This window comes from Tasmannia lanceolata, unplaced genomic scaffold, assembly GCF_043159265.1.
Source record: "Tasmannia lanceolata isolate RefF3 unplaced genomic scaffold, GAP_Taslan_0.1 ptg000008l, whole genome shotgun sequence".
NCBI lineage: Eukaryota > Viridiplantae > Streptophyta > Magnoliopsida > Canellales > Winteraceae > Tasmannia > Tasmannia lanceolata.
Genome location: NW_027518685.1, coordinates 56259707 through 56277290, shown reverse-complemented (window position 1 = coordinate 56277290; position 17584 = coordinate 56259707). Strand labels below are relative to the sequence as shown.

General features: G+C 38.2%; 1 protein-coding gene across 1 annotated transcript; it reads right to left on the bottom strand.

Moving 5' to 3' along the window:
- Positions 1-320: 320 nt before the first annotated feature.
- LOC143885376 (uncharacterized) lies at positions 321-17313 on the bottom strand. The gene is made up of 7 exons (XM_077389522.1): positions 17086-17313; positions 10328-10472; positions 10060-10228; positions 2584-2853; positions 1922-2188; positions 1609-1824; positions 321-698 (listed from the first exon to the last, which is right to left on the bottom strand). The coding sequence occupies exons 3-7, from the start codon at positions 10207-10209 to the stop codon at positions 474-476; spliced, it is 1128 nt and encodes a 375-aa protein (XP_077245637.1). The 5' UTR covers positions 10210-10228; positions 10328-10472; positions 17086-17313; the 3' UTR covers positions 321-473.
- Positions 17314-17584: the final 271 nt, after the last annotated feature.

Below are 17584 nucleotides of genomic sequence, written 5' to 3'. Positions count from 1 at the left end.
AAATGCAACCGCTATGGTGAAGGCGGTGGTAATAATCAAGAACTACGAAATTCAGTTATTTGACCATCATGGCCATCAGATGTTTAAGGGCTCTGTCTCCATGTCTCTTTCACTCATTGCTGTCCAATCTTGAGGCCCTGCAAAAAAAACACATTTGAAAGAGCACAAGTCATAGGATAACGTGACTAGAGGTGTAGGCAGATGGAAGCAAAAGTTAATTGCTAGTTGCGGTCTTAGTCACAAATATCGTTATCAGGAATTTCTCGGCAAGAGAAAATCTTGGGATATATTAAATTTGTTTTAATTCTTTTTTTTTTGGGGGGTTTACATCAGGAAAAATGACAAAAATAAAATTATATAAATATATATAAATATAAAAATATAGAAATTAAGAAAAACTATAAAATAAAAACATCGTGATATTATCGTGGTAAATGAAAATATAGTCATATTTTAAATTCTCGGGATTATTTTCAGGATTCTGTCGTTTTATCAAAATATCGTGATAAAATCAATATATTTTGAAAATATCGGAGATAATTGTGACATAGGTTGTGGTTGTATGAGGTGACTGTCATGTTGAACTTACTTGATTTGTGGCTCTCTGCAACCACCATCAACCGTCTCTGCAAGACTGCTGCCATGAAGAGAAAAATCGAGCACATGCCAAACATGATGGTGATAGGGAATGCATTGACCTAAAAATGATAAAAAAGAAAAATTAGTGAACCAGTGAGACACCAAATTGTGATGCAGATGAAATAATACAATTATTAATCCACCAACTTTAAGGCAATTTGGCTTATCATTGAAGCTCCATCGTGGATACGTGCATGACCATAAAAAAATTGAGCCCATACAACTTCCAACAGATAATCATTGCATACATAGTTGTCAACCCGTGACACGACTCGTGACTCGATTTCTTAATTTTATGACTCATGACTCGACTCGACTCATGACTCATATGAGTTTTTGACAAGAATAAAAACAGAAATTTAGTTGAAAAAAATATAATTATATATCAAAATATGAAGCATGTAAAAAATATAATATAACCCAATAGCACATAGATAAAGCACTGAGCCAAAAATATAAATTACTATATGCTTGTAACTTTCATGCACAAAAATAATTAAGTTCTAAGTTCCAACTTCTAAGTTTTCAACCATCAAAATAAGAAAGCCCAGGCCCAACGACTCGACTTGACTCGACTCGTAAGAGTCTTATTTTTTTTTTGAGTCGACTCCCAATGACTCGTTCGAGTCACAGGACGACTCGGGCAAGTCTTCAACAAAGGCGAGTCACTCATGTGACTTGCCTTGAAAGCCCAGCGACTCGACTCGACTTGGGTGTTGATTCGTATATGTCGTAAGAGTTTGACAACTATGACTGCATATAACATAAGTTTCAAGTAAAAACAGTTACATGCATTCGATCTTGCATGTATTGATAACTAATGAGGGAAATTCCCTATATAACTCAGAAGTCCAACAAACCTACTGTTTCCCAGTAAGACTAATGATTTTATTTTCAAAAGTAAACCCTAAGTTTTCAAAGAAGTCCAGTGAAGAAGATATATTAAAAAGTAAAATCATGCCTGCTTACATTGTAAAGAACAATGCACACGAATATGTTGAGAGGTATGCGGAAAAAGTTCATGATTGTGCTTCTGGCCTCCTCAGGTATGTACTGGGATCTCATCTTCATAATGGACGGCCAAAATATCCCCACGCATGCCTCAAAGGTACAAAAACCAAAGAGCTGGATACACCCCCCAAACGAAATGCTCCCCCCTTTCTCCGACGATGGTGCTACCAAGAACTGTCACATGTTAGCAAATGCTAGATGGAATTACTAACAACATGAATGGTCGAAAAGTTACTCATTTCTACAAAGTAATGAAGAGATTAAGACGTACGGCGGTGATGACAGGAAGGAGGAAAGTGCAAGCAGCAATTGCAAAGATAATTTGCATGTAGCCTTCAACTTTCAATGTTGGGCGGGACATTAGCCGAGATGCAACGGAGCTTCCCAACATTGAAGCCAACATGAATGTAGCGAAAATAAAACCATGAGGAATATCTTCATCATTCGGGCTTAAAGCAGGGGTCCACAGGAATACAAAGGTGTACATAGAACCTTCAAACAGCGATTGGATCGCACCCAGCAAAGCAATTTTCTCATCTGACAACACAAGACGGGGTCCACGTCATATATTATCGGCAATAAAATTATAAGGGTTTCTTCAAAATAAATAATAAGAAGCAAAGCATGCTAAGGCTCTGTTTGTTTGAGATTATGCCAACCGATTGCGAGTCCAAAACCAATTATGGGACTCAATTAATGCCCTGTTCGTAGGGGATTATGACAACCGATTGTCACCCCACAATCCGATTATTGGACTCAAAATTACATTTAATTTTGAGTCCAATAATCGGATTGTGGGGTGACAATCGGTTGCCACAATCTCAAACGAACAGGGTGTAAACGTAAATTTGTGTCCAATAATTGGTCTTGGACTTACAATCGGTTGCAACAATCTCAAACAAACAGTGCCTAAAAAGAGGTCAGATAATCAACAGAAGCAATGGCAACAGTAGCGCCCCTGAACTGGGTAAGAAGGTCTTTGCTCTCTGAAGAATCACCATAATTTTCACTCCATGATGATAAGATAATCGCCATGCCAATAGCAAGAAAACATGCAGCGGCGTCAAATGGTGCAACAGGGCCAAAGCCTAAATTATCAGCCAGCATGTTTGCAAACAACCCAGAGACAATGGCAATGAGACCGTTGCCAAGAAATATAGCCTTTGAGAATGTAAGAGACAGCCATTGTTGGTCAAAACCCCTCTGCAAAGATCAGGAAAAAATATTCAGAATAAGAAAGCAGTTCTAAGATAAAACATACTAGATGAATAGGTGGTTATATATATATATATATATATATATATATATATATATATATAGAGAGAGAGAGAGAGAGAGAGAGAGTAGTGTTTCTGAGCTCGAGCTCAGAAACAGGTGTGGGTCCACATTGCTGGGGGATCCAAAGCATTCATTTTATTAGCCCCTATCATGGATAGGGTGTCCACAAAAAATCAGCTCCATTGGATCATCCTGACTCTTCCATTTGTGGAGGGAAAAATGGGCAGATTTGTGGAGAAACAGTATCTGTCCATTTTTCCCTCCATAGATGGAAGGGTTAGGATGATCCTATGGGCCTGATTTTTGGTACACACCCTATCCATGATAGTGCCTTTTAATAAATGAATGCTTTGGATCCCCCCAAAAAACATGGGCCCACATGAGTTTTTGACGCTCTAGCTCAGATAAGCTATCTGAGCTAGAGCTCATAAACACTATTCTCATATATATATATATATATATATATATATATATATATATATATATATATAGAGGAAAGTGTTGGTGAGCTTAAGCTCACCAAACTTATGGTGAGCTTAAGCACCCCAATCACATGGGTCCCACATTTTCTGTGGTGATCCAAACCATTCATTTGCAAGGCCCTATCATAGATAGGGTGTGTGCCAAAAATCAGCTCCATAGGATCATCCTAACCCCTCCATTGTGGAGGACAAAAATGGGCAGATTTGTGGACAAATAATGTCTGTCCATTTTGACCTCCACAAATGGATGGGTTAGAATGATCCTATGGAGCTGATTTTTGGTACACACCCCACCTATGTAAGGGCCTTTCAAATGAATGCTTTGGATCATCCTAACAAAGTAGGCCCCAATGTGATTGGACGCTTAAGCTCACCAACACTTTCCTCATATATATATATATATATATATATATATATATAGAGGAAACTGTTGGTGAGCTTAAGCTCACCAAACTTATGGTGAGCTAGCTTGCCCAATCACATGGGGGCCCACTTTGTTAGGTTGATCCAAAGCATTCATTTGAAAGTCCCTTACATAGATGGAGGGTGTACCAAAAATCAGCTCCATAGGATCATCCTAACCCCTCCATTTGTGGAGGACAAAAATGGGGCAAATTTGTGTCTGTCCATTTTTGTCCTCCACAAATGGAGGGGTTAGGATGATCCTATGGAGCTGATTTTTGGTACACCCTCCATCTATGTAAGGGACTTTCAAATGAATGCTTTGGATCAACCTAACAAAGTGGGGCCCCATGTGATTGGGCAAGCTAGCTCACCATAAGTTTGGTGAGCTTAAGCTCACCAACAGTTTCCTCATATATATATATATATATATATATATATATATATATATATATATATATATATATATATATATATCATGCATTTAAGGTTAAGTCATGTCACCTAAGGTGCTTAAGTTCAGAATTTCACTTAAGGTGCTAAAAGTCATTTCACTTAAAATTAAGGTTAAGTGACTACAGATGAGGGGCTTATAAACCCTTTAAATATTTGAAAATCAGTTCTCCCTTAACTATAAGAAATCGTTGTGTATGAGAGTTAAAAAGTCATTTCACTTAGGCGGTTAGCACCTTATTACTATGCAAGCTTGCAATCCAATATTTCTGTATTACGATACTTTGTTCTATATTACTTGCTAATCTGCTGAAGTTTAAGAACTCTTTGCATTTTGTAATTCTCAGCTACTCTGACTTCATGTTAAGTTTTTTTTTTCTATTATTCTAGTTGGGTCTGAGAGAATTAAAATACTAATAATACTAAATGCATATTGATATCAATTTTATATATTAAAACTTCATACAATAACTCACTAAAAATTTAATATACAAGTACAATTATACTAAACATGAATGCACTAAACAACCGAACAAATTCATTAGTAGGAGATATAAACTAACTTTTACCAGTGTTGTTCCTTGGGCACCTGAGCCAAACTAGGCCCAAATGGGCAGAGTGGTTCCCTCAACCGCTTAGACCAAGCAGATTATGGGCAAAGAACCTTGGTGCCTGGCTCAAGAGTCATGCGGGGACCTGGCAGGTGCTAGAAGCACAATGAGGAACAGTGATGTAGCTCGGAGGTACCTTAGGAGAGCTTTGGGAGGAGGCTACGAGTTAGCTAGAGGGATGCTCTAGCTTTTTTGGTTGAGGACGCAAGCAAAGCATAGTGTTGGATTGGTTGGGTTCTAACCTTCACAGCGCATACGAACCGATGTTGATGCCTATACATGGAAGTCGTAGCACCGCGATGCGTCTTGTGGGCTACAATGGGGAACTAGCCATGACTGTGTCAGGGTAGCTTCGGTCATCCTCGAAGACCAAGGTCTTGCGGAGCAGTCCATGGGGACTGCTTTCTCCTTGGATTATCCAACTAAAGGGGTAGGCAGATTGGGAGACAATACAAGGTGTGTCTCGTGCCTTGGTGAGATTTAGTTATCCGAGCAAGACGTGTATGACATGTGCTACAATCTAGTGCATTGGCTCTTGGTGCAACCGACCTTGAACGTCCAAGTCAGAGGACTTTGCAAGGTCGAGCACGGCTAGAGCCACTAAACCATAATTCTTCACCTCTAATAGGCTTTAGCTACTGTACAGGATCTTCGATCTTGTGGATTGGTTCAGGGCATGGGTCTATGCCTTGGACCAACAGATTGCGAGACTCGGTAGATTTGTGCGTGACATGGACATGCCTTGTCAATAAAGGGTGGATACGGGTATGGGGTGCGGGGTTCGACACGATACGGGTACGTGGATACGTATTTTTTTAAAAATAAAATAGGAAACGGGTACGTTGGGGTACGCTGAATATAATATATTTTTTATATTTTATTATATATTTATAAAAATTAAAAAATTAAAAATTTTGTTAAAGAATTCAAACAAATTAATTAGAGAACAATCAAATAACAATAACATCACCAAAATCTAATATTACTTCTAAGTTGTTAGGTTTTTAATGATGGTATATATATATATATATATATATATATATATATATATGTAGAGAATGGTTCCTACACATATGTGTAGATAAGTTATCTACACACTAGCTTAAAATACAGTGGGGGCCACATTATTTGGGTGATCCAAACCATTCATTTTTAAGGCCCTCACATAGATAGGGTGTCCACAAAAAATTAGATCCATAGGATCATCCTAACTATTCGAACTGTGGAGGCAAAAAATGGACTAATTTGTGAAGGTTTAAAGACATCCATTTTACCTCCACAAATCGTAGGATTGGGATGATCCTATGGATCTGATTTTTTGTAGACACCCTATCTATGTGAGGGCCTTTAAAATGGATGGCTTGGATCACCCAAACAATGTGGGCCCCCATTGTATTTTAAGCTAGTGCGTAGAGAACTCTCTACACATATGTGTAGGAACCGTTCTCTCTCTCTCTCTCTCTCTCTCTCTCTCTCTCTCTCTCTCTCTCTCTATATATATATATATATATATATATATATAGAGGAAAAGGATTGTACGCTCGACCATATCTAAAGTTAGGTATGGTAGAGTGCCAAATCACATGGGTCCCCCATTTTTGGTGGGCATCTAAACCATTCATTTGCAAGGCCCCATCATAGATAGGGTGCATACCAAAAATCAGCACCATTGAATCATCATAACCCCTCCAAAACTGGAGGCCAAAATGGGCAGATTTGTGGACAAACACTGTCTGTCCATTTTGGCCTCCACAAATGGATGGGTTAGGATGATCCTATGGAGCTGATTTTTGGTAAGCACCCTATCTATGATGGGGCCTTGCAAATGAATGGTTTAGATGCTCACCAAAAATGTGGGACCCATGTGATTTGGCACTCTACCGTACCTAACTTTAGGTACGGTCGAGCGTACAATCTTATTCCTCATATATATATATATATATATATATATATATATATATATATATATATATATATATAAGCTTATCTGCTCATTTTTTCACCCCACAAATGGAAGGGATAGTATGATCCAATGGAGCTGATTTTTGGTACACACCCCATCCATGATGGGGCCTTTCAAATGAATGCTTATGATAGATATTTTGATATATTCAACCCCCCCCCCCCTCCCGCGCATTGTTAATTGGAACAGTCCCTCTATTGTAAATCTGTAATTTTAGATTTAATTCGAACCGGGTGCTCACCCAAGCGCACCTGATACGTACCCAAACCCCCAAACTAGATTTTCGTTTTGTTAGTTGTTTGGGTGCGTACTGGGGAGTACCCAAGCGCGCACCCACACCCAATACGCACCCGATACTGGTGCGTGGGCCTCCGGAGAGTACCCATGCTTCTTACTGCCTCGTACTTGAATGGACTTGCACATGGCTTGAGGGCCCTGAATTCGGATTACTCATAATGTGGGAAGGTCACGAGATGTGAGCTTAAGGGCAAGCTAGTAAAACAGGTGGGTACGAGTGGCTTGTAGTTCGTGAGCACATTCAGAATGAAAAGAGGTGTTAGGCATGTTAGGATTGTCCTTAGCATACGACCAGATGGGGCACCGCATCGGTTTCTATCAGAGGAAAAGTGAAAACCCGTGATAGTTGCACAGTGGACATTGGCATGAGCATACGACCATGAGCACATAGGTGGAGTTGGCACTCTGGTGCAACAGCTGTTGGTATCAAAAGCGTCGGTACATGGCATGGCATGGTTTTTTTAATGGTAATTATATTCATTCAAAAAAAAAAAAAAAAAAAAAAATAGGCCAAAGGCCAGGGACAGAGATGGTCAGCTTAACCAAACAAAAAGAAAAAGAAATCAATACATATCAAATCCTATCAAGGGGGAAGAAAACCGAAAAACTTCCAAGGCATTTCTACTAGCTTGCGAGCTAACTGGTCAGCCTTTTTATTAGCAAATCTCCAAATATGCTAAAATTTTAATATGTACCTCGACTTTGTCCAAAATTTCTTCAATTGTGCCTGCACATCTCCAAGGATAATCTAATCCATTATCTAACCAGTTAATGAAATTCTTTGAGTCTCCTTCCACTATAAATTAGTCAAAATCCCTCATCTCCAACAAGCGAATGCCCGTTAAAAGTGCTTGAGCCTCCACGATAGTTGCATCAGTCTGTCCTAGAGGGCCCAAGAAAGCCCACTTTTTTTTTTATCTTGTCCTCCCCATTTCTCTTTATGAAAATCAAATCCAACATTTCTATGAGGCTAGCCAGCCTATAGATTCCCCTCTCAAAAAACATCCTATAGAACTAAACACACCAACCAAAGCCGCGATCTTGCCTTTGGATCGAGTCTTTGACTAGACATCTTGGATCCGAAGCCACTAGGAATACATCTGGTAACTTTAGTTTTAAGAGGCGACCCCCCCACACCGCAAGTCATTCCAAAACATGATCCTATTACCTTGGTCCACTCTGCAGTTGATCCCTTTTTGGAAAAAAGTGTAATCCAGGCAAAATATCTCTCCACATTGTAGCTCATCTAAACATGTACTCATTCAAAAAGGTCCATCCCCTAAAGTCTTCTCTGCATTTTTCCGCTATTACTATTCTCCAGAGCTGATTGCGATCTTCCCCAGATCTCTAAATCCATTTTCCTAGAAGGGCCCTGTTCATCATCTTCAGGCTTCTAATCCACAAAGTGGTACCTTCTCTTCGATTCCGAGTCATCCAAAGGAACTTTCACTGTGATTGTTCAATCTGATTAACCACACTGATTGAATACTTTAAAAACGAAGTAATACAGGGGCATGTTTGTGAGCACCACTTTGATCAAGTTAATTTTGCCTCCCAGGGAAAGAGTGCTCTTTTTCCACATAAACGGTGCTTCTGAATCTTTTCTACAATTGGATCCCACAGAGCTTTACGGGGAGTTATACAATTAATTGGAAGGCCCAATTAGATATCGGGGATGGACCCCACTCTACAACCCATAATTCTGGCAAAACAACGTTCTACATCCACACTCAGATGGATACCCATTATCATGGACCTGTTAAAGTTTGATCGCTACCTCATAGTCGCTTCGTAGCATAAAATGACAGTTGTTAGGTTCTTTATCATCTCTTCCTCGGCCTATTGAGTATCATAGTATCACCAGTGTATCGAAGATGAGAAAAATATGACTTGGAAATCAGAGGATTCCTTTAAAGAGTTAGAATCAGATTTCTTTAACCTCTAATTTGGGTGGAGTTCTGAGGAAACCACTACAAAGGTAGGTTGAGCTTGAATGGAGGAACTGGCGTCGATTAGAAGTCAGAGGAGGGTATCAAACTAGAGAATTGGATCATTACTCAATGAGAGTTGAAGAGAAGGTAGTGCTTTTTGGAGTTTGGAACACTGTGGTTCCGGAAGGGCAAGGTTAGTCGGAAGGGGCCAGGTTGTCAAAGTGCCAATCTAAAGAGATTTGTTCTCAACAAGGCTGATTTGTTTGCTAGTGTGGAGCTGAGCACTCAGTGTCGACAAGGGCGACAATGTTATTAGGTATGGGAGTGGCACAGGGAAACTAGACGGTTTCACGTGATGATGCACGGGAATGTTGCTGCAATCAGATAATCCATAATTTTTTTAACTTTTTAGAATCAATAAGCATTAGTGTGTGGAGTTCTATAGGGCACAATAACCCAATATGGAACCAATAGCTAAGAAAGAAGATTGAAGCAGATTACATGGGAAAGAAGGAAGCTTCTTAAGAGGATATAATACGGGTTAAAGCTTCCCAAGAAACATTGTAATGAAGTAGCATCGCAAAATTTTAAAATACCATGAAAAGAAATTCCGCAAATATTTGGAATTTCGTAGCTAAAACAATAGGGCTTCCTTAGTTTCTGACCCGTTTTATGCTGCTACAATTTTTAAACATTAAGCTACATGGAGATGAGGACGAGCCTTGGCGCAACAGTAAGGTTGCTCCATTGTGACCTGGTGGTCATGGGTTCGAGTCACGGAAACAGCCTCTCTGCAAAAAGGGGTAAGGCTGCATACATCTAGCCCTCCCCAGCCCCCGCAATGGCGGGAGCCTCGTGCACTGGGCCGCTCTTTTAAGGTACAAGGAGATGGCTTGCTTGCTTCATATTTATTTGGGTGGGATTGTGGGATAATCAAACGATGATTTTCTGAGAATGCTTGACATTTTAAATAAACGTGTGGGGTCCTTCACCTTATTGTGCTCCGCAACCAGCCATGACTCAAAGGCCGAGAACAACTGAGATGTTGCAATTCCTCCCAATATACGGCCTAACATCAAGACTTTATACTGAGGAGAGTGCTTGGTTATACAACTCAGTATATAAGTTATGCAGTAAGTCATTCATGCCCTTTTTCGACCCCTGCATTTTGCATATGAAGATATCAGAAAAAACCCAAAAGCTCCAGCAATTTTATCACTAAAAAATGACAAATAAATCCTATTTTCAGAGAGAACTCACTGTTTGTCAGCCAAGGATCCAACTATCGTCCCAAACAACATAGATGATCCAAAACCAGTAATGAAGAGCCGACCAATCTCCCCCTTCCCAAAACCATACTGACTGTAAAGGAAGTAGACATAAGGGCCCTGCAACCAATCCCCAGCTATAGCCACAAAAACAGTAATTAGATCAAAACGAAAACCAGGCCAACTCAAATATTTTATTCCCAAGGCAAGCCTTAAAGATAGCTTTCAAAGTGAAATATTGCTTTGGCCTCTCCTCAAGAATTATGGAGTCGATTTTATATTTTTAGGTGATTCCAATTCAATGAGATTAAGAGTGGCGATTCCTAATAACTTGCAAGGTAATTAGATCTCAAACTAAACAAAATTTTACATTGAAAATTGAAACAACAGAAATGCATTATCATTAACCTGATCTATACTATATCAGTAACCGATCAACGTGATGTGTCCAACTATATCTGAAAACGAATGAAAAGCAGAAGCAATAAAGACCCATCAACCACAAAAACTGTTGGTGGGGATGTCGAGAAGATACAATTCTGTAGAGTTGCTCAAGGCACATAATCGCTTTCCTTAAGACAAATTTTGCCCCACCAGTTGTGTGCAAAGGGGATCCGCGAATTGCCTCCAAGATACAATGAAGCCTTGTAGGAAGATCCTACAAATATTTGATGACGCTTTGCACAGGCGGAATCAAACCCAAAATGCCTTTTTAAGAACTTCAAGCCTTGGAGAAATCACTAAAACTATTTCTGCAGAAAACAGTGTTTAGTGTACTGCTTTTATGAAAACTCAACTTGAAAATAAGAGAGAAGGAGATTGCAAGAGAGAAAAGATACAGCAATAACTGTTTTTTCTGTTTTCTGTATTTGAAAAGAAAGATTTATGCTCTTTTTATAGAGCATTTGATGTCTTTTCATTGAGAGAAACATCCCTTCAACCATTTCAAAAAAAAAAAGAAGAAACATCCCTTCAAGACGTCTCTTGGATTGGTTTGAATAGTGGCCATTTGATCGCAAACCTTCGCAATTTAAGTATTTTGGATCATCCACAAAGTGTCCCTTGTGCTTGAAAATCATCCATGACTGTTGGGAAGCATAAATGAAGGTATCATCTCTCTATTTGAACCTTCACTTAGTGAAAATACATCAAAGTTAGCCAGAATTGCATAGTAGACGTATCTTTGAACTAGATATTCTATTCGGCTAACCGGAGATATCTTCACACATAAGATTTCATCTTTATAAGCAGTTTCTAAGAGCCGACACATATATTGGCCTTGTGTCTATATCTTAGTTTCATGAGCGCTCTAGAGACTAGCCAAGTCTCATAGGAAGCGGCACCACTCCCACACTCACATAGGTAGACTTATTAAGAGTGACCTTATAACTAAACACTCCAACACCATGTTATAAGTCTATTATGAGCTCATTTGTTCATCCTTACCCTTGTAAACATTACAGGTACCAAGCACTTTACCTTGGGATGAAAATAGTGTATATTATAGTGCTTGCAATCACTCCATAGGATGTACTTGGACTCATTGAACTCAAGACTTGATGTTTATTCAAATGTTGAGTTGAGTTTCCATCATTGGTGACTAATGGTTAATGGCTTTAACCCCATCCCTACTGATGTCTTACACATCAAATCTCTTGCAAGAGCTTTAGTCAAAGGATTAGCCAAATTTTGGCTTAATCTCACATAATCAATAGTTACAACCCCATAGGTTAGTAACTCTCTTACAGTACTATGTCTAAGTCCTATATGTCTAGACTTACCATTATAAACATGATTATATGTCCTTGATAGTGTAGCCTGACTATCAGAATGGTTATAAATCGATGGCATTGGTTTAGGCCATAAAAAAATTTCCAATAATGAATTCCTAAGCCATTCTGCCTCTTTACAACATGCAACCAAGGCTATAAACTCTGCTTCCATAATAGAAGTAGTTATACATGTTTGTTTTTAGAGGCCTAGGAGACAGCTCCCCCACCAAGAGTAAAAATCCACCCACTGGTTGAAGTATGGTCTATATGCTCAGTTATCCAACTGGCATCAATGTATCCTTCTATCACTGTTGGATACCCACTATAACATAAACCATATTCCATACTCCTCTTTAAGTATCTAAATACTCTATATATTGCATTCCAATGTGCAAAATCAGGACTACTGGTAAACCTACTAAGTTTACCTACTCCAAATGTTATGTCTGGTCTAGTACATGTCATAGCATACATGAGGCTACCAATAGCACTAGCATACTCTAGTTGGAAAATGATCCTACCATGATTAGGATATAGCCTCCAACTAGGATCGAGAGGTGTTGAAACAGGTGAACACTCAAAATGATTAAACCTTTTGAGCACCTTTTCTATGTAATGAGATTGGGTTAGAATCAAACTATTGTTATTCCTTATGATTCTTATTCCTAAGATTACATCTGCTTCACCCATGTCTTTCATATCAAAGTTTTGAGACAAAAATGATTTAGTACTTTGAATATATTCAATATCTGTACTAAATATTAACATGTCATCAACATATAAGCATATTATAACACCTTTATTACCTTCAAATTTACTATAAATACATTTATCTGACTCATATATTCTATAGCCATTTGACAATAAAACTTTATCAAATCTTTCATGCCATTGTTTAGGGGCCTGCTTAAGGCCATATAAAGATTTGATTCGTTTACAAACTTTATGCTCTTGTCCCGATAATATGAAATCTTCTGATTGTTCCATGTATACTTCTTTATCCAATTCACCATTCAAGAATGCAGTTTTAACATCTATTTGGTGAATATGAAGTTTGTACATGGAAGTAAGAGCTATCAAGATTCTAATGGTAGAAATCCTAGTAACTGGTACATAAGTGTCAAAGTAATCAATACCGGGTCTTTGAGTAAACCCTTTGGCAACTAATCTTGCCTTAAACTTCTCTATTGATCCATCTACTCTCATCTTCTTGAAGATCCATTTAAACCCTATTGGTTTTGACCCAGGTGGTAGGTCAACCAAAATCCAAGTCTTATTTCCCATTATATAATCCATTTCGTCATTAGCTTTTTTCCAAAAGGCAACATCTTGTGACTTTATCGCTTCTATATAGGTTTGAGGATATGTTTAAGTCTAACATTATAGAAGTTTTGAGTTTTTCTCTTGTCCCTTCTACTAGATAGGTAACATTGACTTCTTTTTGAAGTTCTAGAGGGGGTTTCATGGATGTACTAGCCTCAATTTTCTTTAGAATAGAAGTAAATCTATTTTCATAGAAAATAGCATCTCTTGACTCAATTATAGTATTTACCTCAGAAATTCATTAGGTTCTATAACTAGAAACCTATAGGCCTTACTATGAATAGCATAACCTAAGAAGATACACTCAATACCCTTCTCTCCTAACTTTCTTAATTTAGGCTTAGGGACTTTAACTATGGCCCTACAACCCCAAACTTTAAAGTAACTTAAGTTTGGTTTCCTTTTCTTCCAAAACTCATAAGGAGTTATATTTGATTTCTTACTTGGAACTCTATTCAAGATGTGACAAGCCGTAAGTAAGGCTTCACCCAAAAAACTCTTGTTTAAACTAGACTTTACAAGCATTACATTTACCATTTCAGTTATAGTCCTATTCTTCCTTTGAGCTACTCCATTTTGTTGTGGAGTATAAGGGGCAGTACTCTCATGAATAATGCCTTCCGATTCACAAAAATCAGAAAAGTAATATTCACCACTCCTATCGGATCTTAAGCAGTTAATCTTTGATCCACATTGGTTTTCTACTTTAGTTTTATACAATTTAAACTTTTCTAAAACCTTATTTTTGAGACTGAGGAGATATACATAACAGTATTTTGAATAGTCATCAATGAAAGTGACAAAGTACTTTTTGCCTCCTCTAGTGGGAACACTATGTATATCACACACATCACTATGAACTAGGTCTAACAAGTTATTATTCCTATATACTTTAGGAAATGACTTTATAACGATATTAGTTTGCATGCATATTCTGCATTTATCTACTAAGTCATGATCTTACTTAGGAATCAATTCTAACTTAACCATATCATTTATTTTTCTAGTATTAACATGCCCTAAGCGACTATGCCATAAAGATAAAGAAGATTCAACAACATGTGCAAAGACATTCACTTTATTAATATTGAGTTTGAACATTCCTTCATACATATATCCCTTCCCAAGAAAAGTACTCCCTTTAGAAAGAATAAACTTGTCAGATTCAAACACAAGTTTAAAGCCATTCTTGTTAAGAATGCTTCTAGACACTAAATTCTTTTTAACTTCTGGTACATGGTAGACATCAGTAAGAGTGAGACATTTTCCAAATGTGAATTCAAGTTTCACCTTTACTCTTCATTTAACTTTTGTTGTTGACGAATTGCCCATGTGGAGCACACTTCCATTTTCAACTATTTCATAAGATGAAAATAAATTTATGTCTTTATAAACATGTCTCGTCGCACCCGAGTCAATTCACCAGTCATTGCTATCTTCAAAGACATTTGCCTCTGAAATCATGGCCAAAAACTTTTCTTTGTCTGTTGGTGCACCCTACTTCTTATCTTAAAGAAGTCGACACTCACTCTTGTAATGGCCAGGTTTGCCACAATTGAAACAAGCCCCTTTTCTTTTCTTGTTCTTATTGAACCTTTTTTCGGGATTCTTGTTTCTCTTCTGATTGGCTTTCCATTGTTGGTTCGAGTCTTTAACATTTTCCACCAAATGGATTTTAGAGGTTCATGCTCTTCTTTGTTGTCTCTTATCCTCGACTCTTCCTCAATCCTGAGGCATTGAGCCAAATCTTCAAGAGACATTTCATCTTTCTTGTGCTTGAAACTTTTTCTAAAGTATTTTCAAGTTGGTGGAAGTTTGTCAATTATCGAAGTGACAATGAAGGAATCATCAAGTAGAATTCCTTGCAAATGTATTTGACTTACTATATGTTGAATTTCATGCAACTGATCAATGACCAAACTGTCATCTACCATGCGGAAATTCAAGAAACGACTTACAGTGAATTTCTTACTACTTGCATCTTCCGCCATGTATTTGGCTTCAAGTGCAGTCCAAATCTTACTTGCCGATCCCATGCTTTGGTATATGTCGAAAAGTGTATCCAACATAGCGTTGAGAATGTCCCCTTTGCAAATGTAGTTTTGTTCCCATTTCAGCCTTGCATGAGCCTGCGATAAAGTTTCATTTTCAACTGCCACCGGCTTTGGGGTTATGAGAACACGAACCACTTTGAGTGAAGTGAGAATGAAGTGCAACTTCTTCTACCAACCCTTGAAATTGCCTTTCTCAAAACGTTCAAGTTTGACAAGATCTTAGGTCATTTGACGAATAAAAAACAACGTCATTGAAGCACTCAGAAACAACGTATTAAATTTGTCTTAAGATTGTTGGTGGGAATGTCGAAAAGATAGAATTCTGTAGAGTTGCTTCAAGGCGCGTAATCGCTTTCCTTAAGACAAATTTCACCCCCACTAGTTGTGTGCAAAGGGGATCCGCAAATTGCCTCCAAGATACAATGAAGCCTTGTAGGAAGATCCTACAAATATTTGATGACGCTTTGCAGAAGTGGAATCAAACCCAAAACGCCTTTTTAAGAACTTCAAGCCTTAGAGAAATCACTAAAACTATTTCTGCAGAAAACAATGTTTAGTGTACTGCTTTTATGAAAACTCAACTTGAAAATAAGTGAGAAGGAGATTGCAAGAGAGAAAAGATACAGCAATAACTGTTTTTTCTGTTTTCTGTATTTGAAAAGACAGATTTATGCTCTTTTTATAGAGCATTTGATGTCTTTTCATTGAGAGAAATATCCCTTCAAGACATGTCTTGAATTGGTTTGAATAATGGTCATTCGATCGCAACTCTTCGCGATTTAAGTGTTTTGGATCATCCACAAAGTATCCCTTGTGTTTGAAAATTATCCATGACCGTTGGGAAGCAAAAGACATGAAAGAAGTTTGAAAAACAGAAGTGAAAAGCCCTGTAAATTTTCTCCCAACGGATAGATTTTCGAACAGCCGCGGTCGCCCGCCGATAGGCTTCTGGACATTTTATTTTTATCGATCCAAAGAACTACGGTCGACCGGCCATACATTTCTAGAAATTATTTATGTTTCCAGTAACCAATCCGCGGTCGACTGAGGGTCCCTGTTTGAAAATTGTTTTTCTATTTTAAAAATAACTAATGAAAATTCATTTACTTCTCCAATATTATTTTGAAAATCTCTAACAAAAACAACCAAATGATACCAACAATACAAACTAACAGCATAATCATTAGATCAGTGAACTTAGAAGACAGAAAATCCGAAAACCCCACATCCAGGACCGGACAACCCTAGTAATCATTATTCCAAGGCCAAAATTGTCATACCCATTACACAAAAATGCCAGTAACATCCAGATAACATACCCCAAACAATGAAGAATGCCTAAACCCTGAATTCCAACAATCAAACAAACCCGATGAAACCCTAAATTCCAACAATCAAACAAACCCAATTAAAGAAATCTCTCAAAGAAAACAAGAAAGGCAGACTCAAATCACAGATCAAAAGAAAAACCAACCAGTGTCATGCATAACCAGATCCGACCCAGATAAGAAAACAACATAAATGTAAGAAATTTACCACTTCTAGACGGAACCATCACAACCCAGAAAGGAATTAGGGATAGAATATGAAATAGTGCTAACCCATCATGAGAGAGTAGACAACTAGGTAGTTGTTTTTGAAGGAATTGAAGGAGGGCGAGGTGTTGATCCGATCTCTGCTGTTTTTGCTGAGCTCCAGAACTGCAACGACCACAGATAGAGCACCAAAAACTAGGTAGTAGAAGATCTCCATTGATGCTGATTGATCTGCTTCAAGGATAGTGTTTCTCTGCTTTATAACCAGAGAGTGAGAGAGAGAGAGAGAGAGAGAGAGAGAGATCGATCTTTTTTAGGTAAAAAATGAGAAGTGATATATTGGGCCCTTACTTTACTTGGACAGCCTCTCTAGACGTCGGTGGAGAATTATCGACCTTAACCCAACCCCCCTCTAAATCTCTCTACGCTCCTAACGCAACATGTCGAACCTGTTTTTTCCAAACTGGGCCGGGTTGAGTCTGGTAGGGTTCGTGTTAACCTAGGCAAGGTTAACAAGCTAGGATTTTTTTTCCATGATAAATCAGTGGCTCCAAGGGCACGATTG

Excerpts from the sequence above, each read along its gene's own strand:
- LOC143885376 (XM_077389522.1), bottom strand. The coding sequence starts at position 10,209 with ATGACTTACTGCATAACTTATATACTGAGTTGTATAACCAAGCACTCT. Across the intron at positions 2,189-2,583 it reads CTACTGTTGCCATTGCTTCT|GATGAGAAAATTGCTTTGCT; the intron begins GTTGATTATCTG and ends CTTGTGTTGTCA. Across the intron at positions 1,825-1,921 it reads TCCTTCCTGTCATCACCGCC|TTCTTGGTAGCACCATCGTC; the intron begins GTACGTCTTAAT and ends AACATGTGACAG.